A 21,754-nucleotide genomic window follows, 5' to 3' on the forward strand; every position below is an offset into this window, starting at 1 on the left:
TACGCACCTCTGCTGCCTAAAAAATCGGGCCGCCATATCATTTCACGTGAGCCTTGAGCGGTAGGTCACGTGATTTGTCGCGCTTGGTTGCTCCGTAAGCTCGACAGCTCGCCGAGCTGGCTGGCAGTGACGGAGTTCAGATATCCCCATCCAAGTCATCCTTTCATCCATACTCCTGCCATTCCGAACGGCCGCGTGAATCTTGCCATCATCCACAACTCTCCTACACCTGCAACTCCATCCCTGCTTTCTCCAAACTGCCCCCCACGAGCCTTTTATCGCTATGAACGGCGCCGGCGACCCCGAGAGGGACCAGGCCCTCGAAGATTACAAAAAGAGCCTTCTGGAGCTCCGAGAATGGGAGGCAAAGCTGAAGTCGCTTCGCATGGGGATCAAAGATCTGCAGAGGGAGTTTGATATCTCCGAGGAGAACATCAAGGCCTTGCAAAGTGTAGGCCAGATCATCGGTGAAGTGCTGAAGCAACTGGACGAAGAGAGATGTAAGTAGATCGCCGTCTAGTCGGATTCCTTGCACCCGGCTTCTGTCTGTTCATCTATCGTTAGTCGGGTTTTGCCTCTTATGGCTTTTCCCTCTCCCTGTGAAGGAACGAATTGATTTACGTCATTCCAGCGCTGACCCCGAGTAGTCATTGTCAAGGCATCGTCCGGTCCTCGATATGTTGTCGGCTGTCGCTCCAAGGTTGATAGATCGAAGCTGAAACAAGGCACCCGTGTCGCCCTGGATATGACCACCCTGACTATTATGCGAATGCTCCCCCGAGAGGTCGATCCCTTGGTGTACAACATGTCTTTGGAGGACCCCGGCCAAATCAACTTTGCAGGCATTGGTGGTCTGAATGATCAAATCCGTGAACTAAGGGAGGTGATCGAGTTGCCGCTGAAGAATCCGGAACTATTCCACCGAGTGGGCATCAAGTCGCCCAAGGGTGTCCTACTTTACGGTCCTCCCGGTACAGGAAAGACACTCTTGGCGCGAGCCGTGGCCAGTTCGATCGAAACCAACTTCCTGAAAGGTAGTCCAATCTATAATCCTGATGAGAAGGGGGACCAGGGAATGCTGACTCGTATCTAGTTGTTTCCTCTGCTATCGTTGACAAGTACATTGGTGAATCGGCACGGTTAATTCGAGAGATGTTCGGCTACGCCAAGGAACATGAGCCTTGCATCATCTTCATGGACGAAATCGACGCTATCGGTGGTCGACGATTCTCCGAGGGTACCTCTGCCGATCGAGAAATCCAACGGACATTGATGGAGCTTCTCAACCAGCTCGACGGATTCGACTACCTCGGAAAGACCAAGATCATCATGGCCACGAACCGACCCGACACCCTTGACCCCGCCCTCCTACGAGCCGGCCGATTGGACCGGAAGATTGAGATTCCTCTGCCCAACGAGGTTGGCCGTCTGGAGATCCTCAAGATCCACACGAGTACTGTGCAACTGGATGGTGACATTGATTTCGAGAGCGTGGTCAAGATGAGTGATGGTCTCAACGGAGCGGATCTCCGCAACGTTGTCACGGAAGCGTACGTTTCCTTTTTCTTACTATTTTTTTTTTTTCCTCTTCAGGATCGGAACTTCAGATCTAGGCTAACATTTCTCATGCAGGGGTCTATTTACCATCAAGGATTACCGGGATGCAATCAACCAGGATGACTTCAACCGGGCGGTTCGTAAGGTGGCGGAGTCGAAGAAACTGGAAGGCAAGCTGGAGTACCAGAAACTGTAATTGACGGGGTCATTCTTTCTTATGTGAATGATCATTTCAATATTAGCCATGTGTCTAGAGAAATCGCCTTTTTTAATGAGCCCTTTAATGTGTTCCGAATCTTGTAGAATGGTCGCGTGAAGTTATTCCTGGAGGGGGAGTCTCTGAATCTCCGGCGACGCCATGCTTGTCTAATTCCGGGACGCTTATTATCCTGTCCGAAATCCTCGAAAGTCTGGGAGCAGAGATGAAGTCTTCATGTCGTCAAGCACTGCTCGCTCGTGAAGGCCCTCGCCAAGGCCTTCCTCGGCATTCTCCACCAATGGGTCGGGGCGCCAAACCGCAACAGGTGGCCTTGTCAATATTTCTTACTCGCCATAGTTTCATGCTCTGTCGCATCGCTGGACGAGCTTGCACATGCCTTCATGAGATCAGCCCTCTGAATGCTGCTTGCACGAGGCGGAGCTGAGATCTTCGCCAACCATCATTGAATGCTTGGGTCAGTTGTTTACGCTACTATGCCGTGTGTCGTCCTCCGATCTACAGGCGCTATTTCGGCTTATTCCTTCAAGGGCTATCTTACTAACTCGACCTGTGTCTTCTTTCTTCAGCTTCCTTCCCTGTCCTCTGACCCTCCGCGCGGTAATCGAACTGTCCGTGATCAGACAAACCGTCCGTCGGTTATAATTCCTGGTAAACAGTCGACAAGGTGACCGTGTCTGATGCCGATATCTTTACAACGCCTCTCATTCGAGCACTTCCTTCTCTCCGGCCTGTCCTCCGCATTCGACGAGGAAGTATTGTAGACGCAGCCCGGTGGCCATGTCTTTTCAGTATCCTCCAAACAATCCGTCACTTTCTCCCTCCCCTCAGCGACCGTTCGAGAGCCACAATTGGCGAGCTGCCAGTCGGAGCCCCGGTACCAGTGGACTACCAGGTTATGGTATTTCGCAGTCCGCGGGGGTAGCCAACAATCTTCCCAACATCTTCGGGGGAGATCGTACCCTCCCCATGTACAAAGACAAGCCGTATTTCGCGCCGCGGCGCACGGGACCACGACACAGGCGGGGGAAGATCCTAAAAGGCGGGATCCTGCTGTTGTTTCTGGGGCTTGTCTGGTACTACGTATCCGGACCGAATAACTGGAGTCAACCTGCTTTGAGCACGCCGGACTCGGCCAAAGGAGAGGAACTCTGGGCCTGGATGCAGAGCCTAGATGAAACGGACCCGGCCTACGACGGCAGCAAACCGAAGCCCGTTGATTGGGCCGCACGCCGGGAGAAGGTCAGGGATACGTTCGTTGTCAGCTGGGATGGCTACGAGAAACATGCATGGGGTATGTTCCGGAGGACTCTCTCACTTCCATCGATCGATTCGCCGAACAAGTTCGCAGGTCAGCAGTGCTAATGCAGTCTCTTATCCTGGGCAGGTTTGGATGTGTTCCGTCCTGTTTCCAAGGACGGCAGAACCATGGTGGACGGTGGCATGGGGTGGATGATCGTCGATGCGCTGGACACAATGATGATCATGAATCTCACCTCGCGGGTGCAGCATGCCCGTAGTTGGATTCATTACTCCCTGCGGTACGACCAAGACCACGACGTGAGCACCTTTGAGACAACCATTCGTATGCTGGGAGGCCTTCTCTCTGCGCACTACCTCTCCACGACATATCCCCAACTCGCCCCGGTCGCTGACGACGACGTGGGCTCCCCGGGAGAAGACCTGTACATTGAGAAGGCGACCGATCTGGCGGATCGACTGGCGGGCGCCTTCGAGTCCTCATCGGGGATACCCTACGCCAGTGTGAACCTCAACACGTCCAAGGGTATCCCGTCACACTCCGACGGAGGCGCTTCGTCCACCGCTGAAGCCACCTCCGTGCAGCTGGAGTTCAAATACCTGGCGAAGCTGACCGGTGAGGCTGAGTACTGGCGCATCGTCGAGAACGTAATGGAAATTGTGGACGGCCAGAAGATGGAGGATGGCCTCGTTCCGATCTACCTTTATCCAGACTCTGGCAAATTCAGGGGAAACAATGTACGTCTCGGTAGTCGCGGTGACTCCTACTATGGTACGTCTCTCAATGTCCTTTTGGTGGCTTCTACATCACCCCCACGATCACTAACGCTCAACTCTTACTAGAGTACCTCATCAAACAGTATCACCAGACCTTCGAACAAGAGCCTGTGTACAAGGAGATGTGGGATGAGGCTCTCATGGGCATGCGCAAGCACTTGATTGCGTACACGAAAAACGCCCAGTTGATGATCTTGGGCGAACGACCCACGGGACTCCGCGAGGCCCTTTCGCCTAAGATGGATCATCTGGTGTGTTTCCTGCCCGGCACGATTGCATTGGCTGCGACTGGCGGGCTGCCCCTTTCGCAGGCTAAAAAGCTCCCGACGTGGACCCAGCGGCATGACGAGGAGATTCTGATTGCCAAAGAGCTGATGAAGACCTGCTGGGCGACGTATCTCGCCACGTCGACCGGTCTTGCCCCTGAAATCACCTACTTCCTCACGGATGAACCTCCCGTGATGTTCAGCGACATGTATCCCGACTCCACCATGGTCACGGGCAACCAGAAGTCGCAGCAAGAAGACCTGCCCCTCAAATCAAAACCCCTCTACCCACTCAAGGATGAGACCTCCAACTGGCGTGAGGACATCAACATCCACAATCAGGACCGACACAACCTGCAACGGCCCGAGACCGTCGAATCCCTCCTCTACATGTACCGAATCACCGAGGACGAAACCTACCGTCACTGGGGGTGGGAGATGTTCAAGTCCTTTGTGCGCCACACGGCCGTCGTCGAGCACGATGCGCCTTCCGCCGACTCTGGAGCCGAGGGCGAAGCTAACGCCGACGCTGACGCTGACGGTGTCAACGCCGAGGCACAGGGCAAGTCTCGCATCGTTGGCTTCACCTCGCTATCCAACGCCAACGTGCTGCCGCCAGTTCGCAGAGACAACACGGAAAGTTTCTGGATGGCTGAAACCCTCAAGTACTTCTATCTCTTGTTCTCCGATCGAGAGTTCCTTCCTCTCGAAGAAAACGTCTTCAACACCGAGGCGCATCCGATGCCCCGGTTCAAACCGAGTGGCGAGTTGAAAACGGGGTGGACGCGGAAGCCGCGAGATTCGTGAGGACTTTTTGGATTTTGATGCCATTTGATTGTGTTATGTTCTCTCTTGTTTTATTTTCAGGGTTACTATATAAATGACAGGAATAGAAAGGTTTATTTTTTTTGACCCATTTCTCGATGGCTGAGGCCAAGCCATGGCGATCTTCCTTCTACATTGATCAATCGATTTAATACAACAAACCAGTCATCCAAATCATTCAATTGTTTTCATTTATGTGACCATCTTCGATCATCACAGTGGTCACCCTACACCAGGAACTTCCACAGTCCCCACTGTGGTCCTGCGTGCGGTGCGTCGGAGTTATCACTTTCTTCTTCAGGCTATAGACTTCTCCGAGGGAGCCCGGATGCCTTCGCCCAGAATCAACCTGCTGTTATTTAGCAGCAGCGGTGGGGGCCTATATATAACCGCATCATGTCTTGTTCGAACAGAGCTTTAATTCAGCTTGCAATCAAATAGACCCGAAAATGTCGACGCCACCGAGGCAAAACAGTCAATCAGTCCTCGAGGGAACGGATTATCCCTTCAGTCTCGGTAATTTTGGCCGTGTCATCTCCACGTCGAGCCCTGCTGCTCAGATATGGTTGGATCGAGGCCTGACATGGGTCTATACCTTTAATCACGTGGAAGCAGTGAGCTGTTTCAAGAAGGCTATTTCATGCGACGAGGCATGCGCTATGGCCTACTGGGGTATTGCATTTGCCCTTGGCTCCAACTATAACCACCCTTACGAATTGTTCGATGAAGACCATCTTAAATCTGTGTTGAAGGACACATACCATGCATCTAGAATCGCCAAGACCCTCTCTGACTCCGTCACCCCGATTGAGAAGGGTCTCAGACGCCATCAGCATTCGATTCCAGCATGCAAACCTTGTGCAGGTTGAACAGCTTGTATCAGATAGCGTCAAATATTGTGATGCTATGCATATCCTCTATGGGGAATTCGGCCATGATCTGGATGTTGCTGCTCTGTATGCCGACTCTATGATGACCTTGAGCCCGTGGAAGCTATATGACCTGAACACAGGCGAGCCTGCCAGAGGAGCTCGCACTTTCGAGCCGCAGGAAGTTTTGGAGCGGGCATTGGCGCAGCGGGGGTCATCACAGCACCCCGGTCTGCTGCACATGTACATTCATCTGGCAGAAATGTGCCCGAATCTGGAGCGTGGACTTTCTACTGCGGACGCTCTACGGGATCTTGTTCCTGACGCCGACCACGCGCATCATATACCGATCCACCTGGATAACCTGGTAGGCGATTACCGTCGCGCGATCTCATCCAACACCCGTGCGGCCTTTGCCGACGAGAAGTACTACGTCTATGCTGGGGGCAAGAATTTCTACAGTCTTTACCGCCTCCATAACTACCATTCTTTGATCTATGCGGTGATGTTCGCCGGCAAGAAACAGATCGCGCTGGAGACGGTGGACCGGATGGAAGCAACCATCCCCGAGGAAATCCTGCGAGCCAAATCGCCCAACCTCGCCGATTGGCTTGAAGGCTACATTGCCATCCGGTTTCATGTCATGGTGCGGTTCGGAATGTGGGAGGAGATCCTTCGTCTCCAGTCCCCAGCCGACCAGGACCTCTACTGCGTGACCACCGCGACGATTCATTACGCCAAAGGCGTGGTATTTGCGTCTTTGGGCCGCGTGAAGGAGGCCGAATGGGAGCAAGAACGCTACTCGGCCGCCATTGAACGTGTCCCTGACACGCGTCGAACCCATCCGAATCGCTCCGTGGATATTCTCCGCGTCGGTGTCTCTATGCTTGCTATCGAGACCCAATATCGCCGTGGAAATTTTACAGAGGGTTTTGCTGCTTTGCGCCGCGCTATCCATCTGGAAGACAGTCTCGTGTTCAGCGAGCCCTGGGGATGGATGCAGCCAGTCCGTCATGCCTGCACCGCTCTCTCGCTGGAGCAAGAGAAAAATGACAATATCTTGGTCTTTTCAATGGGTCTAGGATCCTCTAGCATTATCTAGATACTACATGTGTCCCTTGAATAACGACTAGCCAGCAGAGATCCTAGCTTCATACTACGTATCATCGTAATAGTGCAATAATAGGAGGGATTGTGTCTTTCCAGTGTAAATCGATTCGTGATTTGATAACTCAAGAATCTCTCATCTTTTCTTGTGGGATATAAAATGTGTTTAACGAAGGAAACGCTTCTACTACCCCTACGAAGGGTAAGGGTCTGATTCTGCGAATAGGCTTCCTAAGGCTATGGTGAAGATTGATACTGTTCTTTATAGAAAATCCATACCCAAGTTTCAAAATATCATACACTCTGACAGACCAATGAATTAAACAATGTCTTGATGTATAACGCTCAACCCCAACCCAAACAGCCTCTCTAAACCTCGCGGGCCTGACCATTGGCTTCGCCACTGTGAACGGCCTTGCCCGTCGCCTTAAGGACGGCGAGGACGGCTTCATACGACAGAGAAGATTCCGCGTTGACTAAGACGGTCTTGTGCTCTAGACTGACGTCGAAAGACTCGATTCCTTCTCGTGATGTGGATTAGCTAGAAGAACGGTGCAAAGACAAGCAGGGAGGGACGCAGGTGCCCTCAAACTTACCGTTGACACTCTTCAGAGCATCCTCGAGGGCGCTGGAGCAACCACCGCAGCCCATCTGGACATTGAATTTGTATTGGTTTGGGGACATTGTAAGAAGGAGTAGTGGTGGTAGTTGTGGTAGTGGCAGTAGTGGATAAGTGTGAGGAAGGGCGAATTTTGGGATGCTTCTGTGTTGGTTCAGAAGTAGTCACTTCAGACGATTCGGTCTTTAACTTATATCATCAAGAGAGGCGTAGAACCTGCTATGCTCTCTGCTGCTTATGCATATCCCGAAGAGGTGTTTGTGCTATAGGCTGGTTGGTGTTGGCTCCACACGACGCTACTTAATTCGGTAACTCCGAACACCGACGATGCGCGTTTATCGCCTGAATTAGTGAATTTCCATCAGCCTAGAGTCTTCGTAGGGTGGGGTCGAGGATTTGTCAAGGTCGAGTACGGTTTCCGTCATAGGGCAAGGTGCTTGCTTTCGAGGAGGCGGCCTTATTATCCGGGGGATGAGAAGATCGCAGTCACAGTTCTAGACAATACATACCGAGATGATAACAAGACAATTTGCCGTAGAAGATCTACCGGTTGATATCAATGTTGATCGGAATAGGATAGAAAATCAAATTCGATTTGATTGTATTAAGTTATGCTAACTAGTTGATTCAATCTCATGGTGTATATCTCACAGGTTACAACACATTAAACCCATATCAGTTGTTCCGGAACGCCAGCAATGGCTATGGTTAGAATATTATGAAAATTCACACGCGGATAGTATTCGTCCACACCAAATGCACCCAATGACCCACCGAGACTCAAACTCATATTCATTTCCCAGACCCGAGGCTCCTCGTTCCTACCAGAGGCAGTCGAGTCTTCATCAAGAGACTGCTGCAGATTACACTAAGGCTGCTAAGTGCCATCGCGAGACGCGCCTAAACAGGGTCCAATCGCACATGGTTGCCGTTGCTTACAATCGGGAAGAAAACGCCAGCGGCGACGGACACGGCGATGCAGTTGTACACCAGCGCCCAACCAAAGTTGAATCGAATGCGACTAAAGACCACTGGGTTCAGATCCACCATGGTGAGTAGCGAGGTCAAACGAGATGAGACGAGAACAAACTCGGCGGCCGAAATTGCAATATCTGAGCCTGATCCGATGGCAAAGCCGACGTCGGCCATGGTTAACGCTGGGGAACCATTGATGCCATCGCCGACCATTGCTACCAGTGCACGTCCCGATGCATTCTTCTTCTTGCCTAGGCCGAGCCAGCCCGTTCGCGGTGCTCGTGGGAGTGTCTTTTGAAGATATTGCACCTTGTCGGCTTTCTGTTCCGGCAGTACGCCAGCAATGATGTTGTCTTCAGGGATACCGACCATCTTGCCCACTGCACGAGCCGTTGTGGGATTGTCCCCCCGAGACCATCCAGACCGCGACATTGCGGGTTTGCAAGGCTTCGATCGTGGCCACGGCCTCAGGCCGCACCGGGTCGGCCACTGCAAGCATCAAGGCAAGACCCCAAGGGACTTTCTTCTCTGCGTTCTCATTTGCCTGGATCCTTGCACCAACAAGAACAACAGATTTGGCTTGCGTCTTCCAATCGTTCAAGGTGCGATCATGGATCGAGGAAATGACAATGTCATGGTCAATCATAAGGACCTCATTACCCACCACGATGTCCAGAATCGAGTCTGCATTGCCGGGAAGACGGAACGATCCCTTCATACCTTTTCCCGCAATCTCGCTCACAGAAACGACGGCCATGTTCGGTGGCTGGTACTTCGTAGCGAACTTGACCATTGCTTTGGCAATCGGGTGGCTGCTGTTGTGTTCGACCTCCCTCACCGCGCCCCAAATTTCGCCAACGTGATCGGTAAGGATGGTCTCATGGTCCGTGATGGCTGGCTCTCCACCCTCAGTAATGGTCCCGGTCTTATCAAACACAATATAATCCAGCTAGCTAGCTTCTTGGAAGGTCTCGCCACCGCCCTTGACCAAAATTCCATGTTGAGCTGCGAGACCGCCACCAACAAAGAGAGCCGTCGGAGCTGCTAGGCCAATCCCACAAGGGCAGGCAACGACAAAGACGGAGATGGTAAACTGCAAGGACCAAAACTCCCATCCACCAGTGCTTCCTGATTTCCAGCTTTCCGGAAGCCGCCCAGAAACACCCAGTGCCAGCCAAATGATCCAATCCAATATTGCAATCAAAGAAATCAAAGGTACAAAGAAGCCAGTGATCAGATCGGCTGTGCGTTCAATGGGTGCCCTACGAATTTGACCCTCGCGAACCGCTCCAATCGCCTGGTCGAGCATCGAATCACCAGAGAGTCGAGTAACGCGGATGGAAACTGGATCAGCCTGATTGATAGTCCCGGAGAATACTTCATCGCCAACCGACTTGGTCACAGGCCTTGACTCTCCCGTCAAGCTCGACTCGTCGAATTGCGATCGTCCGTCGATCAAAGTTCCGTCGTACGGGGGAGAAGCTCCATTGCGGACACGGACAACATCACCGAATTCCAATTGATCGATAGGGATCGCGATGACTTCTCCGGATCTAGCCGGGCTTCCACTGTCATTCTGTTGGACCAGCAAAGCCTCTGTCGGGCGCAGTTTGCTCAAAAGACTGACAGCGTCTCCAGCTTTGGCCTTGCTGTAGGCTTCCAGTAATCTACCCACGAGTAGAAACATGGTGAGGAAGACAACTGAGTCAAAGAAGCTGTCGGTGTTTGTTCCCATACCGTCAAGGGGTTGTGTGGCATTGATGGAGAGAATGGCGATAGAGGAGACGTAGGCGATGGTCGTTCCGAGAGACATCAACATGTCCATGCTTCCACAACGGTAATGTCGGCGTAGGATTGGAGTAGTGCTCCCTGGTCTCCAGAGAGCCTTGATCTCAGCGAGCATGCGACGATGGAAGAGGTCCGCAGCAAAGAAGTAGACCGGAGTTGCCATGATGAGCAGAGTCCACTCGATGCGAGAGGCTTGGCCGGCCCACATCGATTGCTCGAGGTATATTCGCCCAGGATTGTCGGGCGAGACCAATGACATATATACGATGCCTATGATGAAAGTCGGAATGGCAACCACCACGGCCAGGATCAAGCGGCGGGCAATCTGCCATTGTTGTCGCCGGTGCATAGCGTGAGAACGCTCCTCTAAACCGGGGGGGGGGGGGGCGGTATATCGATACGGCGAAGGCCTGGTCCACATTGGCGATAGCTTCAAGAATGTGCCGAATGGTAAAAGTTGGCGTGTTGGGGATGTAAGACACAGTCAAGAGAGACTTGGTTCGAGTTGGAGGTTCGGTCACCTCCAGTCGGTCCGAGAAAGGCGCAAGAGTGTTGAGCACCCGCTCGGGGCAATGGGAGCAATGCATCCCATCCACCTGAATACTGACTGTGCGTTTGGAGCTATCCTCGCGGGTTGGATTCCGACTCTCAATGTCACTCAGAGTGGCTTTGTAACCAAGGCCATTGATGACGGTCGGAATCTCATCGAGATGGCTCTTGTCTTGGAATTCGACCGTTGCACTTCCATAGACAAGATTCACATCCACATTGGTAATCCACTCGTACTTGCTAAGCGTATCTGTCACTTTTCCTTCCAACACAGGAGCTGCAAGTCAACCCCCCAATTATGTAGGAAGCGCGCCATGAATCGATCATCGAGGCGGGCTTGGGAGACTTCTGGGTTTGAATATCTTCGGTATTGATCAGCTCAACTGCATAGCCAGCTCTTTTGACTATTTCCGAGACCTCATTCACGTGGGCTTTGTCCAGAAGCACCACCACGGCACTGGCGGTCAAGAGATTGACATCGACCTACTGAATCCAAGCTCGCGGTTGCAGGGCTGCCGTAATCTTGCTCACACATGAGCTAAAAGACATGGCGCTAATGGAGAAGGTCATGCGGGCCCGTGAGCCATTCAGACTGTCAGTCATGACAGTTGCCAGCTCATCGTCTTGGGACTTGATGGGGGTGGCAACGGGAATAGGGCCCTTCTTGGTGTCATCCACGCCCTGGTCTGTCGATAAATCCGAGGCCAGTTTCGCTAGTTCCGCAGAGCAAGTGTCGCATTTACTGACATGCAGCTCGGACTGCTCCCGCGCGTCGTGTTTCGCCTTGCCACGATGGTCGCCATTGATTTCGAGATTGTCTTCATCGGTTTGCACGCTATCGATTTCAAATGCAGCATCTTCTAAAGCCCGGATTATGCGAGAAGTGCTCAACGTATTCGGATGGGTGACTTTGACTTCCTGTAAGATGGAGGTTGTGATTGAGTATGGAGGCGGCACTAGGGCGGAGAGCGTTTCCTCGACATTGGCCACTCATGACGGGCAATGGAGGTTATTCACAAGAACGGAGGTGAGCCTTGACGGAGGCGTGACTGTCTCTTCGACCCCCATGGCGACCACAAAGTATCGATGGACTGTTGATTTCAATCACACAAGAGATGGTGAATGAGTTCTCGAAGGAGCGAATCCTGTATTCGTATACCCCGTGTATATAGAGATATATAATGTGGAGCTGCTTGGATAAGCTACCGCGAAAAAGACGCAGTTGGTGGACCACGTTCTGGCCAGGGATGTGCGACTTTTGTGCGCGACGCCATCGGACGGAGATAACACCTGCCTAATTCGTCATTCCACGCCACCGAGAGATCTGGAGATGAATCACTTACAACTCCTCGAGTGGGTGAGGTAGCTACGCAGGTAGAGTAGACTACAACTCATTATACAGATGTATCGATATCGAGATATATTTTTCAAATAACCCGTGTTGTTCCGAGAGCTTGTTTCAAAAGAATGTCTATATATACAACCGCGAATCCCAAGCTATCAACGATGCTGATCGTCCAATTCATCAAACTCCATGCGAGAACAAGAGACGTAAGTAGCGTGAAAGAAGCGTCCCTAACCCACCTATATATATACTTTATCCGAGGGCGAATAGAACCAAGCCCGGACTTACTCGTTCCGATCCAATGCCGCCTCGATCAACTTCCGGTATCCACGCACAGCCTCCTGCAGATCCGCCACAGTGAGGGCCTCGTCGTCGCTGTGCGCCACATGAATACTACCGGGGCCGTAGAGGTAGCGACGCACGCGGCCGCCGTCCTCGCGGTCGGGAATCTGAAGGTTTGGCACGTCGGTGCCGTAGTTCACCGTCGTCACCTCGAATCCTTCCACGTCCGTGTCCAGGTCCGGCGGTGGGTAACCTTCTGGGTGTGACGAGAAGTCGGCGTACACGGCCTCGTTGCCCTCGGTGGCATTGTGCACAGCGCGCCGCACGATCTCGCGCGCCTCATCCGGAGTACCCGCCGCCAGCCGTACCGCGACGCCCGCCCGTGCAGCCGCGGGCACCACGTTGATTGCTACACCGGCATCCACGCGACCGATGTTCACGGTGGTGCGGCCGAACTTGGGACTGGAGGGCAGGCCGCCCTCCTCGGCGGGAATGTCCCCTAGACGGTCGACGCGCGACAGGGCCGGCAGGATGGCTGAGATAGCGCTTGATCCGAGCCAGGGATACCCGGAGTGGGCGGCATGACCAGTGGCGACCACGTCGAAGACCAGCATGCCCTTGTGGCCGGCGACGAGGGCCAGGTCAGTGGGCTCGCCAAAGATGACGGCGTTGAAGGTGGAGGGGGCTGGGTTCAGGGAGGATTCAGAGAAGACGCGCATGCCTTTCCCGCCGACTTCTTCGTCTACGACGAAGAGGAATCCCAGCGGAGCGTCCGGGGTCTCGTCCAGCACCTCGAGCGCCGCAAAGACCTGGGCCGCCACGCTGGCCTTGGCGTCGACGGAGCCTCGACCAGCGATACGGATGCTCGAGGCCGAGGAATTGGAGTCGACGCGCTCGAGGGAGTAGGGGATAAACGGGGGCACGGTATCAATGTGGCTGGTGAGGAGGACCCGGGGGGAACTAGACGCCCGGTAGGCGAAGATGTTGAAGCGATCCGGTCCATCCCCACCCGTCACGGGCTGCTTGACAACGGTGAAGCTGTGCGCCTTCAGAAAGTCTGCCACGAATTCGCTGACGTAGCTCTCATTCCCAGAGATGGATTCAATCTGTACAAGGTCGCGGTGGAAAGACAGGAAGGGTGAGTCATTGATGACATCGTCTAGGGAGCCGCCGGTGGAAGGCGACGAGGAGATGGGTTTCAAAGGCCTCTGCGGGGATGCGAGGGCCGGAGAAACAGCTGCCAGGCCGGCAATGCCGAGCAGAAAGGAGGACAGGAACTTCATGTGGCTGGAGAGGACGAAGAGATCGCTGGACGAAACGCAAGGCGGTGCGGTCCATCCGATGCAGACGAGGCCGAAGTCAGCACATCGTGATGTCACGTGCACGGACCAAAGGGCATCACGTCATCCTCTAAGTTAGTGGTGAACTATAGCTCCCAGTGTTATCTCGATGGATCTGAGTCTGAATCTGAACCAGATCGGATCGATGATCGACTATCTATCACTCCGACATGTTCTCTCCCATGCTGACCATCAATTGATCGGTCGCTCGTGATAGAGAGGATTACTGGATTACGAGGTACAAAGTATCTTAAATTCCCAAATGCCGACCCGGTCGCGACCCAAGGAACGCCGCCGCGGTAAATTCTATCGGCGTTCGGTAGCCACAGGGTTCTTCCACTTCCGTTCTGACTTTTCTTCTAGTCCCAAACTCTGATGGGATTTAGGGAACCATCCGGCTGGCTCTGTCCATGTGGATCTGACGTCGGCACCAGAGTTTTGAGTTCAAGGTTGGAGTGCGAGAACTGTGGAACACAAGTCGACGCTCCTCCGTACTCAGCATGTCTCGGGGGGAAGAAAACAGCCAAAAAAAAGGGTCCACCGGGTGATCGGCCAACCAATTTCTTGAACAGGTGAAGTCTAAGACAGAGCGCGAAAACCCTCAAAAAACAAACGCGTTGGAGGAGAGACAGCCCGAAGAAGTCAGCCAGTAGGGGAAGCGATGGATGACACAGCGGTCGCAACCTGCAGCGACCGAGACAGAAGGGGTCTGTCTTTGCGACACCGGCAGGCAAGAAGAAAGGAAGACGCATGGAGGACCGACCACTCTGTCAGAGATTACTACACCGTACGCACGCATGCGACCTGCTTCGTCGGGAGTCGTCCGATGCGAAGATGATAGGTCATGGTACTTTCGGGGAAGAGGGGAAAACCCAGCGCGTTGACAATTCTCGCATCTTGGTCCTCCAGGAAGAATGACAATCATGACGGTCGGCGGTCGCACAGTGTTCACCTGTTCAGGGAAAGAGTAGCCCACCAGCCACTGGAGCAATGTCAATCCGATGGAGTTCTGTGTTAGACCAGTCGAGTCGGTCGGAGTCTAGATTGTCATCCTTCATCTTTTGTCTTGCTCTCTCCCGCGCTCACGATGGGTCCCTGACTCGCTTGGGGTGTTTTTCCAAGACCAAGACCCAAGGTGGATTGGCGATGACGCGAGGCCGTTGGAATTCCCCCGACGGGCAGACGGAACGGTGCTTCTTGAATCTCGATGGAGCATTTTCTCACGATACTCCGCGACCGGCTTCTTTGGTCTTCTCGAAAAGGTTAAAAAGAGGGAAAAGTCTTCCCCTCCCCTCTGACGATAACGATAGCAAAGGTTTGCAAGCCATGCGACCGAAAGGAAGTACCGCATCTCATCTCCGCCGGGGACTAAAGTGAAAAATAAAAAGCAGCGACCGTGGCAAAGAAATGTAAGGATCCACGGAACTGAGCGGAGCCTACACTGGTCTGGCGAATTCCCCGAGGATCGTCCATTCTTACTTTCTGGTTCTTAAGTCATACCCAGAGAAAAATAATAATAATAATAATAATAATAGAAGGTCAAAATTAGATGCTTGGCAGACGAAGGCGAAAAGAAGAACAGAATTTGATAGATAGAGAGATCGAGAGATCGAGAGATCGAGAGACTAAGAGAGGACCGACAGGAAGAGAACAAAGGCAAAGTACGCTCCGTAGAGCGAAAAAGAAGCCGACATTCAATTTTTGCTTTTTCTCTTTGCCCCTCACGATGTAATCGAATTAAATAAATAAATTATTTCATCGAAGGTGATTTGGAGCGAGACCGTCGAGAAGTGAAGGGAAAGAAGACATTCTCTGGTTACGTCTGTGCTCCCCTCTCTGTTTCTCTTCTTTCTCCTCCTCCGCCTCTTCTTCTTTTCCTTCTCTCATCCTCTCCCATCCTTCTTTCCTTCGCCAAACGCCAACGCCCTCCGACTGGAAAAGCAACTGCGGCCCACTGAGCTGTCAGCCTGCCTTTTGGGCCTCACGAACACCCTCATCTTTCCCCTCCGGCCAGCTGTTCGTCCGCCTGCATCCACTGACGTGCTCCACGTCTTCTTGTCGGCCCTGCCGCCTGCCATTTTTCTCCCCGCCTCGGCCAGTCACTCGCTCGTGGCTTCTGGCTCGCGTCGTCTCAGAGTCAATTGTCCTATCCGGGGGCCTCGCATCGTTTCCCTCGCTGCTGGTCTTGTCCTTGTCTCTCGTTCCTTCTCTCGGGCTGTCTTTCACCGCCACGCCACGTCTGACTTGGGTTGTTGAGGATCTTTAAACAGTCATTGTTCTCTCTGGCTTCTTTTCCTCCATCCCCCCCCCCTTTTCCCTTTCTTTTCTCGTTTCTCATGTGGACGGAATAAGAAAAAGAAGAACCGAAAAAGCAATACATATTAATCTCTTTTGTTTCTTTTTTTATCTTCTAAAACAAACATTACTCAGACAAATCAGTGGATGATGTCTTCGACATAAAGAGCTGAAACCAAACCCCCCCGATCTGTTTTTTCTCTGCGTGTCGCGTTTGTTCTCCTGCTTTTCACCTGCAGCAGAGAAAGAAAAAAAAGAGAAGAAAATAAATCTCCCATCACCTCGGCCGACGCCAATTTTCCAGCATGCTCAAACTTTCGCATCTCTTGGACGCCAAAAGGCGTGACAGTTCCGACGCTATGGTTGACCCGTCGCGGCAGTCGCCTCAATCCCCGATGACCACTACTTCGTCAACGCCTGTCTCACCCGCGGTTTCACTGTTTTCTGCCAAAGGACATGCGCGCTTCTCCAGTTCCGTGTCCTCCTTGGTTTCATCCCCCGGCCACGGGAATTCGATGGAAAGCGCCTCCAAAAATCCCTTGACAGGAGTGAAGGAAGAGTATTCCTGTGGGGCCCACGCGAGGGATCTTGAAGAGGAATACTTCCGTATGTCGCCCTTGCTCCCAACCCCTCGTGCCGGGATTTTCTCCGAAAAATCGTTATGCTTTTTTCCCTCTAATTCTCGCTGACCCGCTAGCAGATCATCTTGACCAAGGCTTATCAGAAGTGGAAGATTCATACTTTTCCTCCGTTGATTACTCGGACGGCTACGACCTCACTGATGCCGGCATGGACATTTCCCATTCTCCGAAGAAGAGACGCTCGGACAGCATTTCGATCAAAGGCCTGTCGCGCATCAGTTCTCAAATATCGACCATCTCCTCGCGCTGGAAATCTCGACGTGCATCCGAAGGACCGGACGGTGTGGATACGTTCTCAACCACGCTGCGATCTCGTACCAACTCCGCCTCCTCCGTCTTGGTCAGCCCGACGGTGGGTTCTATCAGCCGCGTGGAATCTTTTACAGTGCCTCCTTCGCCAGCAAGAACGATCTTCGAAGAGCGGATTAGTGAATCGGGAACGCAACCCATCGACATCGCCAAAGCTAATCGTCATGACCCGGAGGAATCGGCGCCTCAGGCGACCACTCCGCTCCTGCCGCCCTTCATGGGAGACGAACCTGTTTATCCGACCGCATCCCGGGTTCACTCGCCGCTGCAGTCGCCTTCCGTAGCCGACATGGCGGAGGATGTCCCCGATGGCAATGTACTCCAAGACCCACGCCTCGCCACGCTCCCATCGCCACCGCTGTCCTCCAAGCCATCCGTCGCGTCCTTCAACCGACCTCGAGCTAGCACGGCACGAACCGTGTCGGGCGAGGCACCTCCGTTTATCTTATCGGATCCCAAGGACGAGTGGGCGAATAAACTGGGACATGCCAACTTCAACATTCAGCCCGAGCCGTACATGCCTGAAGTTTACGACCTGGAGTCCTTCCGATTACTGCGTGCCCAGTGGGATCTCGCCCAATGCAATTTTGCAAAGCATCTGGTTCGGACGGGCGAACATTACGGGATCACATCCAACATCTACAAGCTGACGGAGGAGAAGTGGGAGTTGATCAACAACGAATGGCGACGGCAGCACGAAGCCATGCTCTCCCAACTGGAGGCCACCGAAGGACCTCACCTACGTCTGGTCAACTCCCACTGCGATCCTTATGAGCAGTTCAAGATCCCTCGCCTGCATGACGACAAGTTCCCCGAGTTGGGCGACGGCGAAATCGTCGGTCCGATGAAAATCGCACCGCCGACGACCGACTCTGGACTGTGTCGCACTCAATCATTGAAACGCAACTTTCTCAAGTTCTTCCAGGATCTTGTGTCTCGGTCCTAGACCTTCTCCGTCTGCGGGTTCTCGCTCCACAGACAGGACCCTTTTCTTGATTCATTCTCAGTTTTTATCTCTAGCGACGATAGAATTATTGTGCGAGGCTCTGATGATGTATAACATCTAATGATCTCTAATGCCTCATGGACGACCTTTGAAGCCTGTGATGACTAATGTCTTTTCTTTCTTCCTTATCTGTTGTTCTTTATTATCGACTCTGATTTGTGGTTTGACATTGATGACTTTATGACCTGTGTGCCTGCGACTACTGACTCGCAGAGTGCAATCCATTCTTTTACGCACGGTGCATTGCATTTTCATTTGTTCTTCCGGACCTTTCTACTTGTGATTCCCTGACGGACCACTTTTTCTGCATCCACATGTAACAGTACCCCGGTGTACTACCAGGCGCATCTGCTTTCCGTTTGTTCTGCGAGCGATGTACTCTCCATGCATTAATGCGATTGGATCCTGCCCGGCTGGAATGTGGAAGAAAATTTGCAGGTCCAACAGAGGAACGAAAGCGGGGGCTTTGCTGTGATAATGATCGGTGTTTCTCATCTATTCCATCCCCCGTTTATACCCTTCAAGCGTGATTGATTTTATGACCCGCTGTATCCTATAGAAATGTTCGGGTGTTTCACAAAAAAAAAGTCACATTAATTCTGTGTTTTTGTACATGTATATATAATAATTACTTCACCTCATAAGATCATACCGATGGATCTCTGATCTCGAAACATTTGAAAATGACCTTTCTTATTTATTTATTTCTTAAATATTTTTATCTTTCCGCATTCTTGAAGCCCCTTGCAGCAATGCATTCACGGAAGTGCCTGCAGCAGCAGCTCGATAGATACACATGGTCCAAAGCGCAAGCAGGAGAATAAATCAGCCGAGCCAGCCGAAACGAACTGGTGATCCCCTTTCCTCCCCGCCGGAGGGTACGGTTTGGTCCTCTCGTGCATGCAAACTTCAGCCATCTGCATTTCCGCGGCGCACATATGAAACATTCGCGATCCAAACCCCACTCCCCGGTTCATCCCCGATGCACCCTTGTCCCTTCCGCCCAGATCAGATCAGATCAGATCCAATACTGGCTCCAGATGCGTTTCGCATCGGCAGTTCCTCGGAAGCGAAAGTCAACGCGAACAATATCCGTGAGACCCTCCGATAGGGTCGGTTCTTTGAATCGGCGAAGGAAGTCCCCAAAGGCGATTCCTGGTAGTGAGGTACGAGATTCCGGATTCTAGATGGAGACCGACGGATGAGCAACATGAGCGAGTGGGGAAAGAAGAAGAAAAGAAAAGAAAAGAAAAGAAAAGCAGAGGCCATCCTCATTGAACAAAGAAATGTGGAGAACGGGTTCGGCATAGATGGTACAAGAAAAAGCATGATAAGCTCGCGCACGGGCACGATTACCGGCGGAGGCGCGATGCACAGTGCGAGATGAGCGAGCGTGGATTGGTTCGAGTCCCCAATGCAGGTAGAGCACGGATCCACCAGCCCTTGGTCCCCTTCTCTCTTTCTCTCTGTGTGTGTATGTATATGTCCTTTCTTGGGTTCCCCCGCAGGGGAACACAAGGGAATCAGAAAGATGCCGAGAGGGGGCGGGCGGTTATCGATGCAAGCCCCCAAAGGGCCCATTCTCCATCCCGGAAGGTAGGCAGATAGTAAAAGAGTAAAAAAAAGGGCGGTGGCGTGTACAATATCAGAAGGGCAAAGTTGCACATACCAGGTCCTGATTTGCTGCTCGAACGGCATTGTTATGCCGACAGAGGTCGGGCGACGCGGAAAAATACACGCAACGAATTGGGACTTCAAATTCCTTTGCGACTTCAATCCAATGGGCTCGGGTTTCTAGGTCTGCATTGGTATTGTCTATGTGCGTTTTGATGCCCAATTCTCCGACTCGCGTCGGGGAATTGTTTTCGGCAAGCAGTGAGTTAGCAAAGTCTGGAGAGGAATGTGGCCCTGGTCGTTAAATTTCCAAATGGACTTTTGTTGGGTGGGGGGAAGTTGGAAAAGCAGGGAGTTAGAAGAGGTAGGAAGGACTGGTCTGGCCTGGTCCGGTCCATTGTAGAACACGGAGCTATATGCAAGGGTCATGCAGCACATACCGACCACAACGGACTTTTTGGCCGCAAGGTGCTCCTTGGCTACTTTGATGCATTTTGGTCGCTGCGATTCCCCTTGGTTAGCTTGGTCCTGCTGGTCCTTTTGTCCTCCCCTAATACTACTGTAGACTGGTCCTCTCTTTCGAGTCCGGCCGTGCCAGCCGTGTTTGGATCGGCTCAGGGAGAGAACTCGGGTGTATGTGGTGGACGCACCGTCTTGAGAATGTCCTGGTTCACTCGCTCATAACCCATTGGTTCTAGGTAATCCCAGTAAAAAGTCGATTTGCCCGCTCCGGGGCTGCCACAGAAGATGACAAGTTCGAGGGGATTTTGGCGTGAGAAAGGGGCAGGCGCTGCTCAAATAAGGTTATTGAATCTGTAGTCTGACCGGTCTTCTGCGGCGTGGACCGAGGGAGGGTTTGGAGGAGTCCATGATCATTCGAGACCATGTTCCTTCTCACTTACCATTGTCGTCGTCATTTTGAAGATACAAAGACGGATTGAAAGGTTCCACAAGTGGCTCTGGGTCGGCCCCGAGGAAGAACTCCTCAGGCGTCTTGAACGGAAGCCCGATATTGGCTGCGAATCCCCTGGAGCATGAAAACTCAGGATCAGTTCGCACATCTTTCTTGCTCAAATTAAACTTACCGGTCTACCTGAGAATGGTCTCGCGGCCGGCCGGCGGCATCTCCAACAAAAACAGACCCTGACAGGTCGACTCCAGCCACGTCGAAGTCATAGTCGTCTAAGAATTCGTTCCACATCCCACTCCTCGGTTTCCGATAGTCGTCATCCTCTGTAGCAGCGTAAACACTCATAGGGAGATCTAGCTGTTCCATAACGGCCGTGATCCTTTCTTTGAAATTTGTCAAGCTTTTAGAATCGCCCTTCCCGGCTTTCATCTCTTTTTTCAGGCTGATCTTTTTTTGATTGGAAACAATAATTACTCGGTATCTGGTTAGAAGTATCAGTTCTCGATCTCTGGTCCCGACAGGTTGCGTCGCGGTAGAAGACGCCGCAATGACATACCCATCGGCCTCCAGCTCTTTCAGACGAGAAGGTACGGAAGAATGCCACCACTTCCAATCTGCCGAGTTTCTTGGGAATGTGTTCCCCGAGGCAGTTGAAATCAAAGTCGAGTCCTTCCCTCGGCCGTCAGCTTTAGACACTCTCATGTACATCCGTCGATGGATCGATGAGTGAGTGGATTTTGACTTACAAAATCAAATGCAGCAATTTTTGGCTTGCCTGAAGACTCTTCCTCAGGTCCCGGTTCTTTGGCATATTTGCCAATAATTAGACTGTTCTTCACAATCCGCCAGGTGATTTGCTCGGGCTTTTTCTGAGATGTTGGCGTGAAGAACGAGGACATGGCTTTCTCTGAAACGGTGAAAATGGGCGGCTCTGATTAGACTTATTCATTGATTTATCATTGATGGACGACTTACTGGTCACCGTTGGCTCAACTTTTCGTTTCAGTGGAGGCGGAGATATAGCACCGTTCGGAGACGGTGCCCGCTTCGTGCCCCCGGCGCCGGCCATCCTTAATCTAAGGAGTGTGAAAGAAATGTTGAGATGAGTTGATAGGGACCTTCCCTCTTGTCGATGGAGAAGCCGAGTTGTGATGGTTGTCGTCGTGAGTATTTCTGGCTAGGAAAGTATTCTGAGTTTGGGCG

At 52.4% G+C, this 21,754-nt stretch overlaps 7 protein-coding genes across 7 annotated transcripts; 4 read left to right on the forward strand and 3 right to left on the reverse strand.

The window, feature by feature from the left end:
- Positions 1 to 283: 283 nt before the first annotated feature.
- rpt4 (proteasome regulatory particle base subunit RPT4) lies at positions 284 to 1,753 on the forward strand (the record flags this gene model as incomplete). The annotated part of the gene is made up of 4 exons (XM_053102465.1): positions 284 to 500; positions 648 to 1,034; positions 1,094 to 1,550; positions 1,633 to 1,753. 4 exons carry the CDS (start codon positions 284 to 286, stop codon positions 1,751 to 1,753), a joined length of 1,182 nt encoding a protein of 393 aa, XP_052954078.1.
- Positions 1,754 to 2,554: 801 nt separating this feature from the next.
- On the forward strand, positions 2,555 to 4,884 carry KD926_009966 (glycoside hydrolase family 47 protein; the record flags this gene model as incomplete). The annotated part of the gene is made up of 3 exons (XM_053102466.1): positions 2,555 to 3,068; positions 3,162 to 3,806; positions 3,878 to 4,884. 3 exons carry the CDS (start codon positions 2,555 to 2,557, stop codon positions 4,882 to 4,884), a joined length of 2,166 nt encoding a protein of 721 aa, XP_052954079.1.
- A 467-nt stretch (positions 4,885 to 5,351) lies between these two features.
- KD926_009967 (uncharacterized protein) lies at positions 5,352 to 6,873 on the forward strand (the record flags this gene model as incomplete). The annotated part of the gene is made up of 2 exons (XM_053102467.1): positions 5,352 to 5,647; positions 5,715 to 6,873. The coding sequence occupies 2 exons, from the start codon at positions 5,352 to 5,354 to the stop codon at positions 6,871 to 6,873; spliced, it is 1,455 nt and encodes a 484-aa protein (XP_052954080.1).
- A 374-nt stretch (positions 6,874 to 7,247) lies between these two features.
- Positions 7,248 to 7,562, reverse strand: KD926_009968 (heavy-metal-associated domain-containing protein; the record flags this gene model as incomplete). Its single annotated transcript, XM_053102468.1, has 2 exons — positions 7,248 to 7,399; positions 7,475 to 7,562. 2 exons carry the CDS (start codon positions 7,560 to 7,562, stop codon positions 7,248 to 7,250), a joined length of 240 nt encoding a protein of 79 aa, XP_052954081.1.
- Positions 7,563 to 8,161: 599 nt separating this feature from the next.
- Positions 8,162 to 13,719, reverse strand: KD926_009969 (copper resistance-associated P-type ATPase; the record flags this gene model as incomplete). The annotated part of the gene is made up of 8 exons (XM_053102469.1): positions 8,162 to 8,365; positions 8,437 to 8,844; positions 8,897 to 9,397; positions 9,461 to 10,585; positions 10,662 to 11,049; positions 11,297 to 11,765; positions 12,153 to 12,193; positions 12,443 to 13,719. The coding sequence occupies 8 exons, from the start codon at positions 13,717 to 13,719 to the stop codon at positions 8,162 to 8,164; spliced, it is 4,413 nt and encodes a 1,470-aa protein (XP_052954082.1).
- Positions 13,720 to 16,376: 2,657 nt separating this feature from the next.
- Positions 16,377 to 17,967, forward strand: KD926_009970 (uncharacterized protein; the record flags this gene model as incomplete). Its single annotated transcript, XM_053102470.1, has 2 exons — positions 16,377 to 16,677; positions 16,769 to 17,967. The coding sequence occupies 2 exons, from the start codon at positions 16,377 to 16,379 to the stop codon at positions 17,965 to 17,967; spliced, it is 1,500 nt and encodes a 499-aa protein (XP_052954083.1).
- A 1,078-nt stretch (positions 17,968 to 19,045) lies between these two features.
- KD926_009971 (putative DNA 3'-phosphatase Tpp1) lies at positions 19,046 to 21,620 on the reverse strand (the record flags this gene model as incomplete). The annotated part of the gene is made up of 9 exons (XM_053102471.1): positions 19,046 to 19,210; positions 19,697 to 19,935; positions 20,082 to 20,142; positions 20,292 to 20,431; positions 20,544 to 20,668; positions 20,727 to 21,032; positions 21,108 to 21,220; positions 21,298 to 21,458; positions 21,527 to 21,620. The coding sequence occupies 9 exons, from the start codon at positions 21,618 to 21,620 to the stop codon at positions 19,046 to 19,048; spliced, it is 1,404 nt and encodes a 467-aa protein (XP_052954084.1).
- Between the last annotated feature and the right edge of the window lie 134 nt (positions 21,621 to 21,754).

This window comes from Aspergillus affinis, assembly GCF_023601865.1.
Source record: "Aspergillus affinis strain CMG 70 chromosome Unknown NODE_74_length_177179_cov_84_810866, whole genome shotgun sequence".
Taxonomy (NCBI): Eukaryota; Fungi; Ascomycota; class Eurotiomycetes; order Eurotiales; family Aspergillaceae; genus Aspergillus; species Aspergillus affinis.